This window comes from Gymnoscopelus braueri, assembly GCF_963280865.1.
Source record: "Gymnoscopelus braueri genome assembly, chromosome: 20".
In the NCBI taxonomy this organism is placed as follows: Eukaryota; Metazoa; Chordata; class Actinopteri; order Myctophiformes; family Myctophidae; genus Gymnoscopelus; species Gymnoscopelus braueri.
Window position 1 is genome coordinate 11843730 of NC_137622.1, and position 27202 is coordinate 11870931.

General features: G+C 41.9%; 1 protein-coding gene across 1 annotated transcript; it reads left to right on the forward strand.

The window, feature by feature from the left end:
* elovl6 (ELOVL fatty acid elongase 6) lies at positions 1–25431 on the forward strand. The gene is made up of 4 exons (XM_080415970.1): positions 1–257; positions 20159–20290; positions 21147–21298; positions 24828–25431. Exons 1-4 carry the CDS (start codon positions 175–177, stop codon positions 25265–25267), a joined length of 807 nt encoding a protein of 268 aa, XP_080272096.1. The 5' UTR covers positions 1–174; the 3' UTR covers positions 25268–25431.
* Positions 25432–27202: the final 1771 nt, after the last annotated feature.

A 27202-nucleotide genomic window follows, 5' to 3' on the forward strand; every position in this document is an offset into this window, starting at 1 on the left:
GAAGAGGAAGGAACGTTAGAGCAGGAGCAGCGCGAGACACGCGCCCAAAGGAGGAAACACAATACATCCTACATAGAAACAGCACTTGATCATAATATCGTTGTGTGTTTTTTTTTTTTAAAGTATCGTTGTTGTAATTTTAATCTGATCAGTAATAATAGCTCAACAACAAACATGTCGGTACTGGCCCTGCAAGAGTATGAATTCGAGAGATCATTCAACGAAGACGAAGCCATCCGATGGATGCAAGAGAACTGGTGAGCTTTTGCTGCTGCTGCAACGACATGAAATATGCCTTTTATATCCATCAGTTCCGTGATGTAAATACTGTCTACTTGGCCCATAGACTGCGTCATTATGCTCGTGTTTTGAGGCAACAAAAGGTGGAAAATGTAAATGTATTATTATCGAATAATATATAGGCTGCTGTATCAGTACAATACCGCCTCACGTGCTGTGCTGCTCTGCATCCACTAAGCAAGGATTACATCTCTTATTTATCCTATTATAATCATCATCATCATCATCATCCGAAAATTGTTGTTTACTGTCTGTAGGCCCACGTCATGACCGATAATTCACCTTATCTCTGGCCTAGATAAACGCGCCGTTTCGTTGCACTGACTAGTACAGCTTTTGACCATCTGATCTGACTGAGCCCAGATGATTTCTGAAGCTTTTAGATCAGTGCTGCTCAAAGTGGGGTCCGGGGACCCCCCCCCCAGCCAGGGGTCCTTGGGGCGGTACCAGGGGGTTCCCAGCTAAAAGTGTTAATAGCGTCACAATCATTTTATCGCTTGTCTTTCACCATATTTTATACTTTTGGCTGTTCAAAAATAGCAGATCTACAAGCTCGTGATGCGCTATGAGATTGTAGATCTGCGTTTTTTTGAAAAATCTAGAGATTTTGTGCAAATCTTTGATCATTTGTTTTAGTTTTTTTTTTTTTACATTTTTAACTCAAATCTTTGCTTCTTGAGGTCCCTGGCACAAAATATGTTTGAGATGGAGGTCCACAGCCAAATGCATGTCATTTTGGGGGTCCTTGAAATGAAAAAGTTTGAGAACCAATGCTTTAGAATCACAGAACACTTCTGAATTCCTCCTCAGACAGACAGGTCTGACCTTCTGTTGTGAACCGCCTGTATGCATTTAGATTTTTGTTTAGTTTTTGTCTATTACCTTCCTGTGAGTCACAAGCCTTTTCCTGGTATTGTAAAAAAGTGATGGGTTGTTGTTTCCTGGCCGAGGAGAGTGAACCTCTTGGCTCTCTCTGTGTATAATTTAATACTGAAATAATGACTGGACATGCGTTGCAAGGCAGCCTTGTTTATCAGATCAGCCTGATGGAATGTACTTGGGAAGAAAATAAAACCCCAAACCTCCTATAACTGCATCTATGGTGGTACACTGTGAATCATTTTAATTTGTAGACTCTCTGAGTTCCAAATGGATAAATATAACCCTTGAGGATTTTACTATGTAGGATTTTACTATGAAGGCTGTACCCTCCATGGCATGGCTAGTGAACCAGCTCTCTGACTGATTTATTCTGAATTAAACGTGATGTTTAATGTTCTGAATTAAACATCACAGCCTGGCTTTGTGTGCCTCTCCACGGGGTCATAAGCTGGACTTTTATTCCCTCAGCCAGAATTTGGAGCATGAAATCGGTCATAACTGTGTTTTTGATCCATGAGGATGCACAGTCAGGGAAATTATGGCTTTAGGCAGAAAAAACAAATAAGTCATAGTTAAAATAAACACCCTGATTAAACTTCCAATGGCAGCGGTTATGGCAAATTACCAAAATAAGATTAAAAGGGTTATCTCTAAATACATTTAAAGCTTTTTATTGGCCTTTTTAACAGCCTGCTTAAGAGTGATGACTGTGTCTTTGAAGGCTAGAGGGGTCTTTTTTGCAGATTTCTATTGCTGGGCATAGACCTGTAAAGACACAGGATTGTTTGGAGTAAGCTCAATTACGTGTGAAAAAATATCCATTAAAGTTAAACAATGCCTTTCATTCTGTGGCTTGTAGCAGGGAGCTGTCCATAATACAGGGTACTGTCCATAATAACATGGGGTACTGACAACTAGCCAATGAGATTCATCTTATGATGTCTGCTGACAGAGCACCAGCCAATCGGGTGGCAGCTGTGGGCTGCGTGTTAACTGGGATGTCAGAGTGAGGGGCAAGCACATGGCTGTAGATGGATGGAAAGACTTTCTGGGACAGGAGGATTCATGTTGTTTTACACTGTCTGTCAGGGTGTCCTGGAATGATGGCGTTTGTATGTTGGTGAATGTGGAGAATAGGTAATGGGGATGTAAAATATTATATGTAATTTAAAAGGCTAACATTCGGAACGTATTTTAACAACCCTATATACTTCGTCGTATGACAAATAGCGAAAATGGCTGATCTACAAGTTCACACAATGTCTTATTGTGACACGTTGTGAGCTTGTAGATCTGCTATTTTAGCTATTTTGGAAAAATGTAAAAGAACACTTAAATGGATTTGCCTATGATGACCTGCCCTTTATTAGGAGGAGGTCTACTCTTCCATTGAGAAATGTCCACCCTGGTGTCAGTTAGGGACACCTACCAGTTGACCGTGTCAATAGCAGATGGCCAAGTTTAGATATCATTGCCGACCGTGTAAAGCCATATACATATTGAACAGATTTCTTTTCTGTTTCTAAAGGATTTACATCAGACCAAGGGACATGGGGAAGGCTCTCTCCGTTGGGTTTATGAGACAGCGGACATAAAACGTACTGATGGTAGCTTTAACTCATACAATACTGTGCTGCTCTAGCAGTGCTACGGGCTCATTCTGTTCTTCAAAGTGTAGTTCTCAGACTAGATTTGACACATTCATTAGCCCTAGAAGTGCAGCATACCACAGTGCAAACGCATAGTGGAACTGGGATGCAAATTGCACAATGCTTTTTTTCTGCTACAGCGCTGTGTCGACACCAACGGCCCGGTTCAGAGCTGCCGGGCGATATATAGCTATGTTAATTTGAATAAATATAATTTCTTGTAATGTTACATTTACCATGTGCACATTTACAAAAAAAAAAGGGGGGGGGGGGGGATTGAAGAGACTCAGTGATGAAATCTAGTTCAGTTTGCAGGTCAATGCTTGCACTTGATGTGTGATTTGTGTCCACATACAGCTGAACTACAGATGACCTTAAACAGCCTCCAATAGAGCAAAAGGGGAACTTCAACACAACCCGTGTGTGTGTGTGTGTGTGTGTGTGTGTGTGTGTGTGTGTGTGTGTGTGTGTGTGTGTGTGTGTGTGTGTGTGTGTGTGTGTGTGTGTGTGTGTGTGTGTGTGTGTGTGTGTGTGTGTGTGTGTGTGTGTGTGTGTGTGTGTGTGTGTGTCGGTCAGATTGAGAATATGTGGGCGTGTGCATTTTCTTGCCATCCAGTGAAGTGGGCTCCAGGGTGTGGCTTCCTGGTTAGAATTTGTCATGTAAACTGAAAACTCATAGGTTTAGATTTCTGCCGCTGCGTGGTGTTAATGGACAGTTTAGACTGACATCACCCAGCTTTTGCTATTTTAACCACTTTAAGCCTACAATCATAATTATGTCCAAAATGTGCTTGTCCAGTTGTACTATGTTTGACTGTGTCAGAAACGTGCACAACTTCACACTCTGCATGTAGGCCTGCAACTATTGATTATTTTCGTAATTATTGTTCTGTCGATTTGTTTTTTTGAATAATCGAATAATCAAAAAGCACGCTTTCGTGACGCATTCATAGCTTTTAGATTGGCTATTTTAGCCAAACATTCTTTGTAAAAAAGCTAAATTAAAACTGTTCCCCCAAAGTTGATTATTGATTTTCAAATCGACTATCGATTATTTTGTATTATTCATTAAATTGATTAGTTCGATTAACTGTTGCATCCCTAGCTGCACTTGATGCCCAAGGCTGAGACTGTACATTTTCTGACAACACAACAGTCACAAGCATGTCAGAGATACTGTGGTGGATAGTAATGCAGGTCATCGGGGAAGGGGAATGGAATTGGTGAGTGCCATCTGTGCATTTGCTGGGGCAATGCACGCACGTCCAAACTATTTCGATAAAATAAATAGTAAGAATTGAGAGTGTACAACTCCCCCCCCCCCCCCCCCCCCCCCCCCAATGGGATTTAATGGTACATTGTTTCGACCTCAAAGGTCTTTGTCCGGACAGGTACATCAACCTGTCATCTGTGCATTACCTTTCCTGGTGCTACATGGTCATAGGAGATGAAGAGTAGGGCGAGATGATGATGATGAGGAGGACGACAGAAGAATCAGAGCTCAGTTTGCTGGCCAGTGGCCACTACATGTACATTCATAATTACAAGACATTAGACCTTCTAGGTTGCTCTTCATGCTAACACAATATCACAATTTAAAGCAATTGTTAATAGAAATGTAAAATATGAACGAGATGACAGATGAGATATGTTAGCATACTGTATGTGTATTAGGCAACCATATACTTCAGCAAATTGATAGCTTGGTTGCATGATTGATTAATTCCGTTATTGCCCTCATGGGACATGTACGGCACTCACACTAAATACACACTACTAACACCACAACCATAGAACACTACAGTAAGTACATACTCCTCTAACACCAATTACAACTGTAGAACACAAGTACACACCTCTAGCCCCAGAACACAAGTACACACACCTCTAGCACCAATTACAGCTGCAACATCAAGTACAACTGTAAAACAAGGTCTCCTACGTTACAATAGGGAGGTCAGCTGCCTAGAGTTGACCGGATAGTGCATCAACCATGTAATCAAAAAGTCCCCGGTTCGATTCCGGCTGTTGTTGCATGTCCTTCCCCCTCTCTTCCTTCAGTCTCCTGTCTGTCTATTATATCTAAATAAATTGGCAAAAGGCTGCCTAAAATAAATATGTACAAAAATAAATGACAGCTCAGAGACCTTTTTCTGTGATTTCTGTGATCATAGAAGATGTAGGCTCAGCTGTAATGAAACGAACACATTTCCAGATATGTGATAGAATCAATCTGCTAATAACGTTCATGATCTTCCTTCAGGGAGTTAACTGGATACACTACATCCTCAAGGGACTCTGTATGATGTGTGTGTGTGTGTGTGTGTGGGTGGTGTTGATTTACAACACCACATCAAGCTGGCTGTTTGCCTTTCAGCAGAAACAAGATCTAGTGCAAAAACGATCCGCTGTGTAAAGTAGCTTCTATTTTTTCTTAAAGTTTTCAATGATTTACAGCAGAGGCTCTCAAATTATGGGTCAGGACCCCAAGTGAGGTTGTGGGATGGTGAAGGTGTGGATGCACATTGACAACTGGGAAAAAAAGAAACATTTGTCCTTCTCGTTAAGTCAGTTTTTAATTGTTTAAAAAAAAGAAAGTATAGCATGTGAAAGCATATACTTTGTTTTCATTTAGTAAGGTTCTGGAAACGTATATACCGTAGGTTATATGTTTCCTTTTAGAAATGTGAAGAGGATCACTTTTCTGTAGCTTTTCAAGATCAGCAGGAATTTCAGTGTTGTAAACGCTTTTTCTAATAAATATTCCTATTATTAAAAATGGCACTATAAATCAAGTGTGGGGTGATCCAAAAAAATCTTTGGGCGAGAGGGAGAGGGGGAGATGGAGAGGGGGACTAATCATAACACTCACATTCTTTGTTCTGTGCTGTTATCTCAGATGTCTTCTTGTGGCCTAGCTGGTTACCTGGTTCATGTCAACGTTTCTTGTAGCCTAGCTGGTTACCTGGGTTCTGTGTTTTCTGTCAGTATTCTGAAAGGAGACGGCATCCTCCTGAGGGTCTGTTCACTAACAAAGTCTGACCAGAAACCCTGACAACCTTACAGTAGCAGGTTCTTGCAGAAGATCTCTTGATTATAACACATGGTAACTGAAATTAGCCCCTTGTAGATTCACAACCACACAGTCCCTTATATTTAGCTTATGCATTACATCAGAGAGGTATTTTATGATATGAAAATGGCAAGAATTACTAAGCCTTGTTGTTAAAGTCATTAAGCGTTTATTCAGATGAAAAAGAAACTATTTTACGAATCAGACTATAGTCTATAGTATTATATTTCACATCCTTTTTGGTGTTTGCCCTTCTCTGTGGACCTTCTAAAGGTTTTATGAACATTGTACTTGGTTATTGTAATGAAGGAGGGCAATGCATTCCAGACACCAAGTCAGTTGTCAGTGAGAAAGCGTCTCATGTACCGAGCGTCTGCGGTCTTGACGAGGCTGGAAGTTCAGGTGTCTCATTGGGAGGAGATGGCTTTGTAAGATTAGTCCACTGTCTGAGCGTCCAGTTTCTTAATTGTCCACTGGTCTAAAGTCTCAGTGTTCCTACAGCTCTGCCAGAGAGTGGACTATAACCCACCCTGTTATCAGTAAGGACTTACATTCCTATATTAACATTATAAGCATCCCATAATAAGTGCTTCTGACTTGACCGCTTGCTCTAACGAGCACAGACGGTGTTTGCAGGTGGGAACTGGGAAGCCAGCTGAGGATTGTGTCCTTGTTGCTGCGGTATCGACTCCTACTCGTTGGTTTGGGTGCATGTGTTAAGTGAGGGACGGTACCCGCCTACCCGGGGAAGATGGTTTGAACCTCTGTGTGCATTACGCTGAATTTATACTCTGTATGACGGGACTCAGCAGAAGTTGTTCGCCTGGGAACCCGAGCTTGACGTCTTGCGTCTCACAGTGTTTGTGTGCCCGACATGCATTCTCATCTGCTTGCATTGGCTTTATTCCAACCCTCGAACTTGATTCACAGCAATTTCAACTCTAATGGCACAATAGTCGACGTGTGAGGCCATCACCTGCTCAGCGTGGGCACTCACTCACCTAACAGTTACGAGCCTCAAGGCCTTGCTGTCGGATATATATTTATATATATTTTTATTTTAGGTATTTTTACTACTGGTTCCCATAGTCATCTAAGTATTATCTTCACAATCCTTGGACAAGTTTAATGCTATGAACTTTAGACTGGCATAAAGGTCTTGTCAGATCGGTTAATTCCACAAGAGTCTGGTTCTCAGCTTGTGGGAGAGATGCTGCCTGCCACATGCAGTTGGTGACGTTGATTGGTTCTGACTTTGCCCTACGGTCTGACCCAGACTCTGCCCTGAAGTAATATGGTTCATACTCTGAAGGTTATGAGTGTGTGACGGCCTCGGTGACCGGGCGCTTTCAGGGGGTCACAGTGACTAACCTGGATGTCTCACAGACTGAACTAACAAGCGGAAACCCAGACATACACACTGACCTCAATGTACCCCTCCTGCTAATTTTGATTAACTTTGTCTTCTTCCAAATGTTCGCACCAAACCACATACAGTTGTGTTTTGACATGGTATGTCATGCCGCTATGGCAACCATTCGGACTAGCAAAGGTTGGACAAACGTTAACCCATTCAATACGTCATTTTAGATTTGAGCTATAACCATTATTTTATACTATGGCTATTCCACACTATGAGCTTGTAGATCAGCATTTTTTGAAAAATCGTTTTTTTTTTTCATATTTTTTTAAACATTTTTAACTGAAATCTTTGCTTCTGGAGGTCCCTGGAACACAATATTTTACAAATGTTCGCTTAAAAAAAAACATGTATTCAAAGATTTGCACACATTTTCAAGATTTTTCAAAAAATAGCCAAAGAAATCTATAATGACACAGATGCTTTCCCGGGTTGAATGGGTTAAACAATATAAATCTTCATGCAAATGATGAGTGTGGTTGTGTCTAATCTTTCAAACAGGAGGCTGCGGTCTCAGTTGCGACAATCCTGTCTGTATAAAACTAGAAAATGCCGATGCTTGAATAAATTCAGTGAATAGTTGCACCATCATTGTTCTGTATGATTTTATACACTTAAAGGGGAAATGGATCCCATAAATGGATCCCCTTTAAGTGTATAATTAATTATATAATTTTAACGATTCCCGTTCCTTAACCATTCCATCTTAATGGTCCCATTCCCGGTTCCCTTTAATGATTCATTATATATTTTTTACAAATCTATATTATTTTGGCCTTCATTATAATTTTTTATAAACACAAATTCAATCATAAATACAGTATTGTGTACATATTATTGCGGTGGTTCTCAAAGTGAGGTTCAGGGGCCCTCCTGGTTACTTAAGGGTTCCAAATGGACACTTACAGGTCTGCAACTCTGACAGTGTACAAATGGAACCAAATGGACCTCTCCATTTGTGCACTCTCAGAGTTATGGCGGTCCTTGAAATGAAAAAAGGTTTAGAACCACTGGCATTGCACTTGTATTGCAGCCGTGAAGTCCACATACCAGCTCTGACAGTGTGATAAACTGGTTCTGGAAATGGTTCCTAATGTGATGGATGGAACCGATTCCGGTTCCTCAATGTTGGATCCGGTTCCTCCGGTTCAGGAGGATCCCAACCCTAGCTCTGGCAGTGAAATGAACTTGTCATGAATGGTGCCTCTATCTATATAGCATTTGGAAATGGCACTGAAAAACTTAAAGCAGCTGAAAAATGCTACAGATACTGGAGAGGACTTTAAACCGATTGATTCATGATGATAGATTGACGATGATCCTGTCAGACTGGCAATGACAGAGACACAGAAGCACTTTGGGTGTGTGTGCAATGTGTGCATCATGCACATGACTGTGAGCATGTGTCTTTGTGAATTTCTGTAATAATAACGCATTCAATCCGGGAACGCATCTGTGTCATTCAATTCAATTCAGATCTGCTATTCTAAAAATAGCAGATCTACAAGCAATGGCTTGTAGATCTGCTATTTTTGAAAAAATATCGTGAAAATGTGTGCAAATCTTTGAATATATATATATATATATATATATATATATATATATATATATATATATATATATATATATATATATATATATAAATTTTTAACTCAAATCTTTGCTTCTGGGGGTCCCTCGAACAAAATATTGAGAGGGGGGGGGGGGGGGCGCCCCAAATGCATATCATTTTGGGTGGTACTTGACATGAAAAAGGTTTGAGAACCACTGATATAATAGCAACATAAGTAAAAAATAAGCTAAAAGAAAGAAGGATTTAGAGGACATTTGTAGAATCCCCAGAAGCAAAGGTTTGAGTTAAAAATGTTTGCTTTAACTCAATCACTGCCAGAACCTTTTTTTTTTGCGTTTGCCCACTGCCAGAGATCTTTAATTAAAAAAAAAAAGTACTCAGGAGCCGAGATACAAAATGTTTAAGTTTTAAGTTAACAAGGAAGTGGATGGGAGTCTAGATCTTCAACAAATCATATCTCCTTGGTCTTTGGGTTAAAAAACAAATAAAAAATAAAATAAAATAAAAAGTTGTTTTAGTCGTTCTTGGCAGAGGGGGCTTAAAGGACAGAAGTCGTTTTAGTCGTTCTAGGCAGGGAATGAGTTAAAAACACACGCTATGAGCTTGTAGATCTGCTATTTTTGAATAGCCCCTAGTATAAAATAATGGTTATAGCTATAAAAATCTAAAATGACACAGTATGCGTTGAATGGGATAAAAAGTTACGGATGGATTTTTGTGATAGAATATCATTCAGATGATTAAAAAGAATCACATGAAATTCGGTTCATTTTGTTTAGAGAGACATCATCATTATCAACAATGATGGTTACCACCTAAAAACTAAGCCTTAACTGACTAGGCCTAAATCTATAAACCTGCACCTTTTTTTTACCTGTTAAGTTGATTGAGCACTTAATCACTTTCTCAACATATCAGAATGTAACCTTTTAGTGCTACATTAAATCTGTGTGTAAGAGCCGAGGAGTGGTTTCAGAGCTTTGTGTTTAACTGACCTGTGATCAGGGTGGGTCTTTGTAAACATTGTAATCTGTCATATCTCATATTTACATTACAGTAACGGTAGGTTGAGGTATGTTTTATCTACACAGCAGCACAGAGAATATAGGTACTCTGCGCGCACTGAGCTACTTAACAGTAACACACACTTATACCACAGCAGCACTGCATAATAACATACCACTGTCCTAGGGCAAATAAGCCATTGTGATTGGCAGGGACGGGGGGCGGTACATTAATTCTATGTAACACTAAATAACAGAGTTTTGCAGGATGAGCTCTGAATAAATTCTATACATCTGTCTTAGCTTTTGATGCTTTAAAGTGAAATAAAGTTGTTTTTAGGGGTGGATTTAGCAATTATGGGGCTCCAAGCAAAGCTCGGTTTGCCCCCCTTCACACAGACAAACAAACCTTCAATATCACAAAAATAAATGACTGAAAAAGTGTTTCACAATTGAGTGTGCATTTGACAATGGACAGTGCAGAGTTCAGTGTAAAGTGATGTTTAATTAAAGTTGCATCATTTAATACCACTATAAAGATACAAATGCATCTTATTAAAGCATTGGTATCTGTAGAACTATGTACAGCAGGATTGGAGTTCAGCAAGACCCTTATGACTATCATTTTAACTATCATTCTAACTCATGTGTGTGTGCCAGAGTCCACACAATACAACGGTGGTGAATGCTTATTATTATTATTCGTTTTCATGTAACTTGGAGGTGCATTCTTGCATTACATCTCTCTCGCTCTCTCCTGCTCTCTCTTGCTCTCTCTTTCTGCCTCTCTCTCGCTGTGCAGTACAGTGGGAGCCCCATGCCCTAAAGCCTTTGATTTTAGGAATCAACACATTGCGGATTACGTAGAACTTTGAATTACAGGAATCAGTTCAGAATTGGGTGGGGGGTGGATGGATAGATTTTAGTGAAACTGAAAGACGGTATGGTGTGTTTATGCAGTGAAAATGCATTGTGTGTATAATCTTTTGATTTCCTCATGGACCTAGACCTACTTTTGGATTATGCCAGTAAAAGCAACTTTTTGTGGACTATGATGTGGTTGAACTTGACATTCACTGATCCTCTGCACCTTAATCTCATGCACAAAGCACTGATACTGTTCTTGCACCTTAATGTCTATGTTATGAACAGTATATACCAGCTGCTTTACTGAAGCACCTTATTTCTAATGCCTCATGTACATAATGTTCGGATGGATATGCTAGTATGTGTAACTAGATACCTTGTTGTCTGTCTTTTATTCCTTCTCCCCCCCCCCCCCCCCCCCGTCTCCCCCTCCTCTTTTCTTTCTTTCATAGTAATTTACAAGCCCACATGTAATCGGGGTAAACAGGCGTGCTGTGAAATTGTAACAAGTTTACGGGTCTATGAAACGCAACGTAAACAAATTATAATTGTGGGTCGGGTCGGGTGGGTTTCAGTCGTGGCTCGTGTACTACGCTGTCGGTCTCGGGGCGGGTTCCGTCAGAAAAATGTGACCCGATCCCAGCTTTACATTACACCACATGCATACTCCCTGTATGTTTTAGGTTGATTGATTTTATGATTTTATTGTTTGCCTACTAAGGGTTGTAACACTGTATGAGAGTTCCCTTATTGCATTTATTATTTTATTGTTTGTCTTTATGTTTTTATTGTGGTGTTGTGTGGGTTGTACAGCATGTTGGTGAACTGCAAAAACTACCCTCACATCTGGATGTGATCACATCTGGAAGTGAACACAAAGTTAAATGGATATGGCAATGCAGCATGCACGTTTGTGCATGCAGTGTTTCATTCCAGAATTTAATATACAGTAACCTTTTCTTATAACATTATTTTCATCATTATTTCAGCTGACTAGCGATTCTGCCTTCAGAACATTTTAAACTAGTTGGAACCTGTTGAATAATTTCAGGATGACTCTGCACTTTATAATAATTTCACTTTTTACCACACAGACCCAAACCCACTCAGACCCATCCTTGCAGTGCCAAGTGTGTGTGTGTGTGTTATGTAAGAGGCGAAATCTCCTGTCAGGCTAACACTGATCCAACTTCTACAGGAGGTTGGCTAGCGGCTTTAATCGGTCCGTGGAGGAGGTGCTGCGGATCAGCTTGTTATTCTGTCTGTACTGTATGTTTGTGTGTGTGTGTATGTAAGATTTACTTTTACAGTCACAAAGCTAGAGTTCAGGCAGCTACGTATGTTGTACAACTATTTGTATATGTCAGTACCAGTTTTCACAGCAGTTTGATTCACTGAAAGGCAGCAGGTATGTGCAGTGCATACTGGGGATTCTTGACTACTGCTGGGTAGTTAATGACCTAACCAGAAAAGTCTTTGCAATGCAGTTTAGCAAATTTCAGCAGCATACATGCTTTCACTTATATTCTGAAGAAAGCATGTATGCTGAAACGTAATAAAGAAAACAGCTTAGAGGTACATTGCAGTGTGATCAATGTATTTCTCGTTTCCAATGCACATTTCCAAAATTTCTGATGTGTGTTCTATTCATTTTGTTATAGCTTACCTAACCAAAGTGATAACCGGCCAACCTCATTTTTGGAATGCTGACAGGAGTTGATAAAGTCACAAAGTCATCCGTTCAGACATTATGTGCCTTTTTATGCCAGGCCATGCCCACTACCTCGCCCACTATAGGCCAATCAATGTGAAAAGTTAATCACTTCTTCCTTGACCCAGGACCAACCTGTTGTATTGTGCGACAATCCGTTCATAATTGCTCACGATATCCTTTGAACAGACCGACAGACAGATGTGAGCAGAGGTAATAATGAGAGAACTTGTGGGCCCGATATCACAATAATTTCATATCCTGTAGTGGGCCGAATGGACTTATTTGGAAGGCGGCAGGCCATTTATAGTATTGCCCGCAGGCCAGGAATTTGAGACCCCTACCTTTTATTACAGCCTGTTGCAGAACTCCAGTACTGTGATTTGAACAGTGGCTTATGCAGATTCAGTTGAACTCTTCCCAGTGGTTTTGTGTTCATGCTGCAGACATCCAGAGGAGGACATCTCCTGGCCTTTACAACACCACAAAGCATCACATCACTGGCTCTGTTTGCTTAACACACACACTCACACTCACACTCACACTCACACTCGGCCATCGCCCAATGTCTCGCCCTGTGAAAAGAACCATACAGAGAGAGAGCATTTGGCTCATTGCTGGTATTTCACAAACCAGATTGGAATGGTTGGTGGTTTTGATTGACTTTAATATTTGGTTTTATTTAGGCTATTTCAAAGAAATCTGCACATATCCATAATGTCACAGCTTATAGGAAATGTAATTATATATACAGTTCTTATAAGCGTACACGAGGGCCATGCAAGTCAGGAATACACCCCTGACCCCACCCGTTGCGCAATAATCATGTTATCTGTACGCGTTGTCAGCTCCACGTGCAATGTGTTTTGCTTTGCGCCGCCGCTTTTGTTCCCTGCGGCGTCCTTCGCCCATGAGCATACCATAGATCTCGTACTTCTTGTTCCATCTTACACACTGCCAGAGGCTACACAGCACAAACACGACGCAAATCTCAGCCAGTCGGCGAAGCTGATGTTGAGTTGTGCCCGGGATAGACAGATAGACCCTTTTGGGAACCTCTGCTGTTAAGATGTACTGTGGCTACTGTTGCGTCATGTGACACATGCTATTTCTCTGTCTGGCATTTTGTTTTAAGTGGCTACATATATATTATCACCCAGGCATTAGTTGATGTATCAGTTTGAGCCATAGGCGAGGACTATGCACCCGGTGACCTTTCAAGGCTGGTTACCTATAATTTATTCATCACATACTCATGGTCTTACTTAGTCACAACAACGAGGAGAAAATAGAATTGGATCTACACAGCAGTTGTGGCAGCCATGACTGTTGTCTCTGTAGAACTAGTGCTGATTGGTCTGATTTGGATAGATGATTTTTGTCTGCCCTAGGGCTGATATCAGTTATCACCCTGAAGGCTGGGTATGTCAGCCATTTAGGTGATGTTTCAGGCTATATTTGTCGGATTTTAACTTATTTTTTTCCTGATATCGAATCCACTCCAGTGTTTGACTGATTCTTTACCAGTTGTTCACACAGTGCATACTGGTCCGATACCAGTTGACACATAGTGGATACTTATCCAATACTAGTTTACACAGAGAATACCAGACTGTGTTTGGCACTGTGTGTGTGTGTGTGTGTGCCTGGGTTTACAGGAAGACTCATAGCTACGGGAACACTCAACTTCTCACCTCACCTCCCCTCTCTCTCTACTCCTTCGGACCTTCTCTTCCACACCACCCCTCCCTCGCCCACCCCCATGTTCCTCGTATCCTCACCTCTTCGCATTCTTCCTCTCCACACTCCACACACCTCCTTCTCCTCTTCCCATCCTCCTGCGGCCCTCAATCCCCCTCCTCGCTCCCCAAATGAACAATCTCTGACTTAGTGTTTTTTCTCATTTTGTGCTGCCTCTGCCAGTTTTCACCCCCCGTGCTGATAAACTGCTCTGGAGTAATTAGTCAGAAACAGAAGTTTTGAGAAGGCCTGTGAGCTATTGGTTATTAAAAGGATAGTTCACCCCAAAAATTACTTATTTTCTATCAATTACACATCCCACGAAGCCTTGAATTTGTGGAGATTCCTTTTTTTTTTTTTGCATTCCTAAGCCAATAATTTGATTTTGATGACTGGCGCAAAGTTGACACTTTGAGTCTCCTACCGGAGCCAAATTATTGCCTCAGGAATGCGACAAAAACAAAAAATATTCCATGGGGTGTGTAATCGATAGGAAAAAAAGTCCTTTTGGGGGTGAACTATCCCTTTTAAGACTAAACTGACCAATGAATCGACTAAGAGACCTCCCCTCCATACCGTATACTTTCCCCATAGGAATGAATTCTCTCTTTCTTTGTAAAGTTAAATAAATAATATATACCCTCCACCACATCTTCTGCAGAACCTTGTGACCTTTTCCAGTGTTCACTGTTCATTCTAACGTCCTTCCTGTTCTCTGCCCGAGGGAGAAGCAGCTGTTAGATTTCTGCATAGGCCTGTCACAATTATTACATAATCGTCGAATCGCAATTATTTGAGATAATCACAATTATTTTGCATAATCGTCTCCATTTTTCATTCATTTAAAAAAAGGAGAAATAGCCGAAGATCAGCTATTTCTTCTTTTTTATGTACTATAAAATTGTTAAATATGTCAATAATGTATTTGTATATTAAAGTTATTTGTCGAAGCCTAAAATACAAAACAAAGGGCAATATTCAATGCCAAACACACAATTAAATCGTAAATCGCAATTATTTGTGTGACAATCAACAGTCAACTTAAATGTTATAATCGTGACAGCCCTATTTCAGCATCAACCTAATAAAACATGTCTTCAACGGACATATGACTGCAGAGAACAGTATGGTAACGTTAAATGGCTAACTGTTACTTGAATTATCACCCAGATAAAGTCGGTAAAAAAAAGTGTGTTTCATCCTTTAAATGTATCTGGTGAGGAAAATGGCCAAAATCAAACATGTTTTTTAAGAATGGAGTTGTCTGTTCACCTTGGGTTTAATTGTTTTTACTGAAACCGACAGTAGGAACGCTGTGAGGAAGAGTTGAGGGGAGACGGAAAGACGGACAGTAAGAAAGTTGAGAGGGAGACAGACAGACAGTAGGAAAGCTGACACTGTGTAAGAGAGACAACTCGGGGATGCTGTGCTAAGCCAAGAAAGCTCATGTGATTCCAGAGATTGGGTGTTGAGGAGGACACAAGTTGATGACGTTAGCTTTCATTTTGTACAACAAGTGCAGGTGTGGCTTCTGTCCAGTGATGGTTCATTTTGGAAAAAAGAAAATCACAATAACGTTTGCAAAAAGCAGCTAAACCAATAAAAATGACAATGTTCCTCATGGGCCCTTAAAGGGTAAGACCACTTTAGTAGAGGTTTGGGTTGTGTAGTTACCTTGCCATGATGTAACTCCAAAGGTGGGCAATAAATCAAAAATAATTGCTCCAATGTTTAGAAATTGATAATTCAAAATATGCTCCTCATTGACTTACATTGTACAGTAAAACAGCTATCAAAGTCACTCTTTTAGCACATAAATGAACCCAAACATAGCTGATTCAGACAATATAGAACATCACCAAACCCAGTACTGTTTGTTTTTTTAATAAAAATGTCAACTTCCTGTTTTTTTAATAAAAATGTCAACTTCCTGTTGATTTTACTATTTGAAGATCTGGATCCGGATCCGCCGATCCAGTCCGGGTTTTCTACTTATTAAAAATGGCAAAATCAACAGGAAGTTGACATTTTTATTTAAAAAAAAAACAGTACTGGGTTTGGTGATGTTCTATATTGTCTGAATCAACTTTGTTTGCGTTCGTTTTTGTGCTAAAAGAGTAACTTTGAGAGCAGTTTTACCGTACAATGTAAGTCAATGAGGAGCATATTTTGAATTATCAATTTCTAATCAGTGGAGCAATTATTTTTAATTTATTGCCCACCTTTGGAGTTACATCATGGCAAGGTAACTACACAACCCAAACCTCTAACAAAGTGGTATTGCCCTTTAACAATAGTGCCTTCTGGTCCCCACAAAGATAGTAAAACACACACACACACACACACACACACACACACACACACACACACACACACACACACACACACACACACACACACACACACACACACACACACACACACACGTAATCTTTGAAACGGGAACATGATCGCTGAGTACATGTGACTTCTGTCAAATGATGAATGAGTGAATTAAATTAATTTAGCGGCAGACATCTTCATTTGAGACATTTGCAGCAGGCAGAGCAGTGTAGAAGCAGCCCAGCTTGGACTGGCCACAGTGGAGCCATGATGAGAATTCACACTGATGTCTCAAATAGATTCCTGTGACTGGGGGCATAGCTAGGCTGCAGCCGCCACTCCAGAGGCTCTGCAAAGACAACAGCCCCCCCCCCCCACACCTTTACACACCCCCACGCACACCAACACATTTACCATTTTTGACCATCATACCCCAGGCTCTTTGCACCCTCAATGCAACACTTTATTAACCCCAACAGTGTAAAAATGGACCCTTGCAGTGCAGGTCCATTTTTTTCACTCACTATTAACCACTTAAGCCCTACATTCATACAATGGTGTTGTGCAAAAATAGGGACCAAAATATGGAAGCCAGACTGAAAGTGGTTAAATGAATGCTCCGGATTTTACTGTGTTCTGCCGTTCTCCTCTGAACAGAAAACGAAAATCTAAATGAATTGTTCAATGATGTCTGAATTAAACGGAGGAAAACCGAATAACGGCAGCAATATTGCACTTTTTAATGAGGAAAATGTCCTCGAAAAGCGGGCATGATTAATGTGTTTCACACAAGGAAAAACATGCAAGTTAATGATGTGTGTGCTCTCTAGTTGAGGGCTAATCAGATGTAAAGAAGTGCGTGTTTTTAAAGGGAAGATAATGATCTGAACCCTGCCACTGTACTGCCCTCCGGGACATCGCACATCACGCCATCTATCGCACCGGTGACCCTGACCTTTTTTAGTTTTCAATCGAACTCGGAGGACGGTGTAAGGAGGAATGCAGAGACTGTTTGTCCAAAGGCCTCCTGTCTTGTCCTGTCCTCCTTGGCAAAGTAGGCCAGCGTCCCTGTGTGTCCCTCTGTTCTCCTTCCCCTGCCAGAGTGGTCGGGGAACACTGATGTCATTCTGCAGTGCTGGCCCCGTTGTCATTCTGCGCTTTTGACTTTGACTGGGGCGTCTTTGTCCTTTGTTCAGTGGAGGTGGGAGGTCCGAATGGCTACTGTACAGGGACACTGAGGGACGGCCACCTACATCCTGACAGTACAGATTTCACAATGGGATCCATTGTCAGCGCCAGTTAGATCCACTGCTTTGGTACTGTTTGGATAAATTACAGCTTAACTAATTTGCTGCTTCACTGTAGTTTATTCTAATGATAATGACAGTGCAAGTAAGCTTAACTGTTCTTGTTACATGCACAGTGAATCCTATTCATTCAGAGGAGGACATTGGTGTCATTTGGAGAGAGGCTTGGATGTTAAATAGACCGTTCGGTGTTAAACTGAAACCATTCTTTAGTCCATTGACCCCCAGATTTTCTTTCCCAAGCTTTCTTCAACATCTTATCCATGGTCAACGTTACCTGCTTATCCAGTTACTGTACACGCCTGCAGCCCTGGGAAATGCCCAGTGTAACCACAGTCCTCTACCGTTGGTCACTGGGACAGTAGCAGTAACCGCTGTTATCCAACAAGCAGTTTGAGTGAATCATTTGCGTGTTAGGTGCCATGCTCAAGGACACAAACTCCCCTTCACTAACCTTCAGGCTACTGCTGCCCCTATTAATTAGACTCCCTTCTCGGTCTGTACAAATAAAAACTGCTTGTTTTGGTAAAGTGGTATTTATTTATTTTTTCTCAGCATGCAGCAGCCGGTCTTACTCGGCATCTAGCCTGTCAGGTTCACACCACCTGGCTGTCAAGAGAGTGCTGAGTGCTGGGACTGCAGTAGTCTTTATTCTGGTGGTTGGCCAGGTGGCACCCCATGTTCATGATGCACAACAACACTCTCTGACAAGTTAATAAAAAATAAACGCACGGTGTAGGGATGGCCAAATGGAGACATTTTATTAACCGTTTGCGGTTAAGCCTTACCGATTAATTAATCGCCACTAATTGCCAATTCCAGTATGTGCAAAACACGGAACTGAGTCGCAGTTCACCCGTTCAGGGCGATTAGCAGCCACAACGTTGGCTGCGTTGTCGTGAACACAACACATGCAGACACTTTCCAAGTCAGTCCCCAAGCCTCCACCGCATCATTTAATTTAGCTGCCAGGTTGTCTGCTGTGTGTCTGTCGATCATACTCTGTGTCAATAAGACGGCTGATTTCACGTTCCACTCCTCGTCCTCTTCATTTTGTATTTACTAGTGTTAGTGTAGTGGAAGTCACATGTGGTTGCTGGTGTAGACTTGGCCCTTCAAAATAAAATGTTTTTATTTTATGTATTTTTATAACGGTTTGCCATTAGCCGTTAGTGTTAACCGGTTGCCAATTTCTTAACGGTTAACAGTTGGCCATCCCTAGTACGGTAGAACTTAAGCCAGAGTAAGCTGCAAGCAGCTACTGCAAACTCTTTTTGTAAACATTTTTTTAATCCTGAATATGAATCCTGTATTTTATCCTGAGCGTTTTTCACTTTCTGCTGACAGCAGCAACCAAAATATGAAGCCGTTACTTCATTTTTTCAGTTTTTTTTGTCACCTGCTTACAATATAGATGTAGCAACATCTATAGCAAGTAGAGCAATTCTTGTACTTCCTCAACATTGTGGATACAATAAGTGCAATACAATAAGAAAATTCAATGTATCTACAACCGTAGATTTGTGAAATCGGCAGTGCTGTTTATGGTCTGTGAATGGCACGTTGCTTAAGGGCATAGTGGTCTGCTTATCAAGCTTAGATAAGCAGGAATGTGACTGGAAGGTTTCCGGTTCAGTTCCCTGGGGCTGGTGGGGAAATCGCTTTTAGAGGATGTGGATGAGCAATGTATTAATGTTCTCAGCTTCATTTATATTTACTGTTGAAGACAATGCCCTTGGGCAAGGCATGTAACACCCAACTGCTCCAGTGGAGCTGCTGAAGAGCCAGTAATAGAACACTGTGGTTGTACTGGTAAACTCTCCCACGAGAGCAGGTATTAATCCAACGATGAGATTATTAACTGCCAGAGGTATTTTCATATTTTTTTAGCCAGTGCCAGAGTTTTTCATTGGAAAAAAAAAAGTACTCAGGAGCCGAAATACAGCATTTTAAAGTTTTAAGTTAACAAGGAAGTGGATAGGAGTCTAGATCTTCAACTAATCATATCTCCTTGGTCTTTGGGTGAAATTGGAAAAAAAAAACATTAAAAAAAATATATATATATATATATTTTTTTCACTTCACGTAGATCTACGCGATTGGCACGTGGCGGCTTTAAAGCGGTTCGAGTAGATCTACGTGATTGGCAGTGAAATGGTTAACCTCTGTATTTTAAATGAGACCTGACAAAAAGAGATCGGCATCAACACAGACATGAGGTGTACAGACGGAGCACATAACGGCACGCTTGCTCATCTAAAAATCATCCCCGACTTCAATTAATTCTCTCTCGTGCTTGTTTGATCACAGGAAGAAGTCGTTCCTGTTCTCGGCACTCTACGCTGCCTGTATCCTGGGAGGACGCCATGTCATGAAGCAGAGAGAGAAGTTTAACCTGAGGAAACCTCTGGTGCTGTGGTCCCTGACCCTTGCCGTGTTCAGGTGAGGAGGTGTCCAACATCATTTAAATAGGTCTGTTATAATGATTACATAATTGCCTATTCGAAATTATTTGACATAATTGCAATCGTTTAGTATAATCGTCATTCGTTTGCATGTTGAAAAATTACGAGACATTTTAAAAAAGAAATCCTGAAAAAGCTAATCTACAGGCTTACGCTTCTCGTTGTGAGCTTGTAGATCTTGTACTGTAGGTAACATCTGGGACAACGCTCCACACGTCCACAAACTCCCCATTGCAGTTAGAACTGCAGATTCACTTCCAATTTTCCGCCGTAATCTGAAGACTCACCTCTTCAGACTCTACCTCAGCCTTTAGCACTTGACCTGCCTTGACGACCATGCAGGCATGCAGTCTTATGCAAAGGTTAAAATGTAATTGTTAGATGGCATGTTATTTAGACGCTGCTTGCTAGGTTCATTTGTTTACCCGGCATCCTATAGTTTCTATAGTTTTGATGTACTGATTATTATTTTTTGATATTATATTGTTTAGACTGATGCTAGGTTCTTGGTTTACCTATGATCCTAGATTACTGAGTGCATTTGATGAACTGTATGTGTTTACCTTGCTTGCTGTAAGTCGCTCTGGATAAAGAGCGTCTGCTAAATGCCTAAATTGTAGATCTGTCTTAAGGAAGCTTAGACAGAAACCTTTCATGTCATCATATTCCTAATGTATTAATGTATGTAGCCTATTATATTTTATGTTTGTATTCCTATTTCTTATCTCTGTGTTTTGTGTGGACATGGATAACAATTTGTTTAAATTCCTTTTATGTGTGAATGTGTTGGACCACTTAACAGTCTGATTGAGTCTCACTGTGTGTCCCTGCAGTATATTTGGTGCCGTGCGTACAGGGAGCTACATGACGTACATCCTGATGACCAAAGGAGTCAAAGAGTCCGTCTGTGACCAGAGTTTCTACAACGGACCAGTCAGCAAGTTCTGGGCATACGCGTTTGTGCTCAGTAAAGCACCAGAACTGGGTAAGTTTACACATAATTTTGTGGTTTAGATTAACCAAACCATACAAAGCTATTCTATTCTCTCACTACTGACCATTTAAATGTTTGAAACATCCATCCATTCATCTTTGTCAGCTTATCCAGAGTTGGCTTGTGGTGCTAGTAGTTCCAGTAGAGAATCCCAGACTTCCCTTTCCCCAGCCACATTAGTCAGCTTTAACTGGGGCATCCTAAGGCTTTCCCAGGCCATCATAGAGATACTGTATAATCACCCCACCTGGTCCTTGGTCTGCTCCGTTGTCTCTTACCAGCTGTGTGTGCATGCCTGGGGAGGCACCCAGTAGGCATCCTTACTAGATGCCAGAACCACCTTAACTGACTCGCAAAAAGGAGCAGCAGCTTTACTCCGAGTCTCTGACAGATGACAGAGCTTCTCACCGTATCCTTCAGGAAGATGCCAGCCACCCTCCTGAGAAAACCGACCTCAGCTCGCTGAACTGTAGACCCTCTCCTCCATGACTTGCTCTTCGACATTCTGTCCATAAATATCACAAACAGGATAGGTGACATTGTGCAGCTCTGGCGGAGGCCAACCATCATCGAGAATGAGTCCAACTTACTACCGAAGACACGGATATAGTTCTCGCTTTGGGCGTACAGAGAGTCGATGGCCCTCAATAGGGTCCCTCTCACACCATACTTATGTAGCACCTCCCACGTTGTGATATCTCCCCTGGGACCTGATCATACGACTTCTCCAGATCCTCAAAACACATGTAGAACAGATGGGCATACTCCCAGGGCTTCTCCAGGGAGTATGCGAGAGTAAAGAGTTAGTCCGTTGTTCTATGACATGGAGGGAATCCGCATTGTTCCTCCTGGATCTAAGGTTCGACTAATGGCTTGACCCTCCTGTCCAGCACCTTAGTACAATCTTTCCTGCTGAGTAATGTGATGCCTCTACACACTAATTGGCACAAACCCCTTTTGAAAAAAACACCCCGCACTTCCACTCCTTTTGGTTCTGTCCCAGACTTCCAAACTTCTGTTTGAGACATCTATGTAAAAGAAAACCTTCAAATGTATCATACATTATGATATTGGTTATTTTAGGGAAATTTGAATGAATATGTTGCCACTTGTCTACGGCCTTGTTCAGCCAGGCATTCCTTTCTGAACTGTTCAGCGATAGAATATCTCTTTGGTATCTCACTCTCTCTCAAACACCCACTAACTGTGTGATAACATTTTTGTCCATCCCTCAATCTCATACAAATGTCAATGTCCAGACGGACCAGCAGGGTCTGGAGGGACTGGAGGGATTTTGTGTCTCAGACAAAATTTTCTGCCTGTGTAGTTCTTTTGTCTTTGTCCATTGCTGTGTTCACTGGGGGGGCGCTGCACCCTGCCAGCTCCCTGGTTCAACCCAGAACAGGACCTCCTCCTAGAGGGGGCGGGGGGGGGGGTGTCATAGCGTGTGCTCAGCAAACCCCCAGTCGACACATCTAATATCTCATGTATCTTGAGTGCTTGTTAGAACTCAGTCTTGTGACCATGCTGTGAAATGTACTGTAAGTGATGTGTTTTTGGTTGACGCAAAAAGTCTTCTGTTAAAAAGTTAAAGCTCTATACTCTGATATTAATCATTGCTATAGATGTTTGTTCAGTAACAGGGGTCGCCCCATCTCTCCAGCTCTTTAGTAAACAGAAATACATTTTCTACACCAATTTGTCAGCTTTTTTCACTTGTTTATCCTTTGAGTTCTCTCTCCTGATTGGATGAAATTTGTATCCTGACCTGAACATGTATTTTCTGTTTACTAAAGAGCTGGAGAGATGGGCAGACGTCTGTTACTGAGCAAACACTATAGCAATGATAACTATGGGAATATAGTGCTATTTAACACACACACACACACACGCACACGCACACACATCGCCTTTAACCAGCTGCTGTCTAAATATTATACATATACAGTATATACTTAGCCATAAGTCTTGTCTGCTTTCTGAATGTGTTCTGCTTTGTGCACTAATGTGAGTGCTGTATGTTTATGCACTTTTATGGTATTCCTGTGTTGTGTTAAAGCTACAATCTTTTATGAGCATTTTGTCCCTCCCCCGGCGGAGAGAGGTAATTGCAACGATGTCCAGACTGCAATAAAGATGGTGGCACATCTATGGTCCAATCTGGTGCACCGTCTGCTTCAATTAACTATTGATATTGTCAACCAGTAGGTATACTACCTGACAGTGACACCAGGGTGGACATTCTCAATGGAAGAGTAGAGCGACCCCCTCCAACCACTGCAGATGTACTTGTTATATTGTATTAACATTCACTACAATACAGAATGGTTAGAATAACATTTAGGCATTCAAATAAGTCCCGGATTGATTGGAAAGAGTTCAGTTGCCATGAATCACTCAGTATAAAAGCACCAGTTCAATGGCAAGAATGTAACCTGGTTGCTTCTGGCTTTAGTGAGTCTTAACTGACCGACAGACACGCTCGCTCACTCACTCACTCTCTCTCTCTCTCTCTCTCTCTCTCACACACACACACACACACACACACACACACACACACACACACACACACACACACACACACACACACACACACACACAGTAGTTATGTTACGACTGGAGGCCTGGTAGATTTCCACTACCTCATCAGTCTGTATGTTTGCTATCCTACAGTAATTAGTCAACACAAATTGAAGTGCATAGTTTAGCAGCCGGGTGCTGCGTCCCTCCATGACCTAGATAGTCTACAGGTTTCCCGGTATGCAAGGAATCTTAAACTACCCATGCATTTTGACTTTTAGCTTTTTATCAGTTAATATCTGGAGTGTTTTTGTTTGGTTCTGCAATGTGGTAAACTGTTTAAAAATGTTAACAGGTACTCCTATTGATTGTTATGCAGCAGGGCAATATTAAAGAGACCTCTGTAGACAGTACAGTGGGCATCTATCTAGGGGCGCTCTGGGAGCAGTTTTGGGTTCAGTCTATGGGTCTTGCTCAAGGACACTTCGACACAAAGCCAGCAGGAGCCGGGGATCGAACAGGAAAAATCAATTCTTCATTCATTCTGGTCTATGGGTCTCTGTCCACCAAAGCGTTTTTTCCATGAGGCCAGTGTCATTTATAAATTGTTCGCAATGGGAGCGCCATATCATAGCAGCCTAAGTGTCTCAGCTAAAAAAATAAAAATAACACTGTGCCTCCAATTGGTGGACACTCGGCCCATGTGTAAAATAAATGAATTTGTTTTATTGTTTCAGTTTATAGTCATCGTGATGTTCTCTGATTGGCTGCTATAAGATTTGTCGTTCCTTACATTGCAAACATTCCTTGTGGTTTGCTGACTGATTCAAATACATACTCGGCCCTTTCCTTCTTCTAATGGATTTATTTTCTGCTCCCCTCTTGTCAAACCCCCTTCTCTGCACCCCCAAACCCCCCCCCCCATCTCCCTACCCCTCCCTTCTACTCCCCCCCCCCCCCCCCTCCCCTCCCCCCCCCATCCCCTCCAATGCTCCTCCAGGTGACACGCTCTTCATCGTGCTGAGGAAACAGAAGCTCATCTTCCTCCACTGGTACCACCACATCACCGTGCTGCTCTACTCCTGGTACTCATACAAGGACATGGTGGCGGGCGGCGGCTGGTTCATGACCATGAACTACATGGTCCACGCGGTCATGTACTCGTACTACGCCATGCGCGCCGCAGGCTTCCGCGTGTCGCGCAAGTTCGCGATGGTCATCACGCTGACGCAGATCACGCAGATGGTGATGGGCTGCGTGGTGAACTACCTGGTGTACAACTGGATGCAGCAGGGACAGGAGTGCCCGTCGCACATGCAGAACATTGTGTGGTCGTCACTGATGTACCTCAGCTACTTTGTGCTCTTCATCCAATTCTTCATCGAGGCCTACTTCAGCAAGACCAGAGCTGCTCCTGTCATGGCGAAGAAGGGCCAATAAATTTTACGAAATTCAATTTTTTTTTAAAAGAGGAGAAAAGAGAAAAAAAAAATGTTTTGCCATAGGTGGGAGGAGAATAGAAATGGATGAAAGGGAGGTAGAGGAATTGGAGAGCAGGGACCAATGACTGCAGCAAATCAGTGAGCAGATGGAGGGGTGGTGTTAGTTGGGGGAGGGGGCCCTAGAAGTGGGTGTTAGGGTGGGGTTGTGGGTGTACTGGGGGGGTGGGGGGTTGGGGAGGATGGGGTGTGCGGGAGGGGGTTTTTATGGCTGATGTTTTGTGCTTTTAGCGTCATTACTAATGATGAGCAGATCCAAATGCCTCCGAGGGGAGGGGGGGTGCAAGTGTCCCAGCAGGGGGCCACCTGAGAAGACAGCGCCCCCTGTGGTGGGAGGCTGTCAGTGAGTTGTCCACCTGATGTTTCCATGTCCCCTTTTGATTCACATAAAATGTCCTTTTTTCCTGAGGATAACAATAAAAAAAACAGTTGAATTACCAGAAAAATAAGGAAGTATGTCTGCCAATAGCGTATTTTTACTTGATAAATAAGAATTAATTGATCGTATGAAGATGGTTGGGCTCAACATTGGCTTGAGCCATCTGAGTGTTCTCATTTTCTTGTATGCGTCTTTCTTCAATGTTGTCTGTTGGGTCTGTTTTTGATCTGTCAAAGAAAATGTTTGAGACACTGGCTGAGTGTGTTGGCAGTTAAACAGCACTGAACTTTGAGTATCTTTCACTGCAAAACATGATCTTTTCTCAGGTCTTGGGTTATCTCTTTCTTTATATAATATGCATATCAGAAACGTTAGACCTGTTTAACATCAGTGCCGGTTAGCAATATAGATGGAAGGCGTTAAAGGAACAGCCAGTTCAGTACATTCAGATAATAAGAAATGAAGCAGTTTGGAGGAAGACATGTCTTGTGACCACAGTGGACGTGGTGCATGATGGGAAACCGATGCTGATCTATTGCTTATTGGGACGAAGGGAAAGTCACCGACCACACCTGGGAAGTAACTTGCCATTGATATCCAAAGACTCTTATTTTGAAGGAGGAGGCCGCAGAGCGGTGAAGAGGACCAGTGTTGGACACTGAATCATCTGTTTGAAACCGTTTAGAGTCATAGGCCTAAACGTATTTATGTTGAGCAACATGTAAAAAAAAACAAAAACTTGCAATTGTCAAAAGTTGCTGTATTGACTTAAAAATCAAAACAAAAAAACATTAATGGTGTCTGTCCTGCTATTGTGCGTTTGCACTGTTATCAATGTATAAAACAAATGTTGCTGAGAATCTTTAACGTCTGAACAAAGAGTGCAAAAAACAACAAAATTTGTCATTCTACTTGTGGTGTTGTGTGATTATTTTTCTCAAATTTTACACATTTGTTATCTCTGCTAATCCAGAGGCTGGGGATGGAGATTATGTTTTCACTTTATATTGTGTGTGTCTTTCTCGCAAACCACTCTCAGGGCGCGCTCCCACCAAGAGTTGGCTGGCCGCTGTTAAACGCAGGTTGTGCGCGGCCACAGTTTTTTGCAGCCAGCGGATTCTAAAAAACGGGAGTGTCGCGCCTGTCACTCACTTTCAGGACCCACTGCCTGCTGCCTTGAGCACCATGTTGCTTCCTGAGTCTTGAGACAGTCCGCCTTCCACTCACCCGATTGGACAGAGGGAGAAAATCGGCTCCTGCCTCCAGCACTTTTATGCTTAGTCGCGGAGAGCAGATAAACGCAAGGTCTGCGCGACTAGCGGAAAAATCTGCTCTTGCGTGAATCAACGCATTTGCATTGACAATGCATTGGCAGATTCTGCAAACAGCGGCCAGCCAACTCTTGGTGGGAGCGCGCCCTAACTGGGTTTTGTGCACCCTGCCATTAGTCCAAGGAAGATACTCCCCAAATATTTTGCCAATCAGTCTTTGACAACT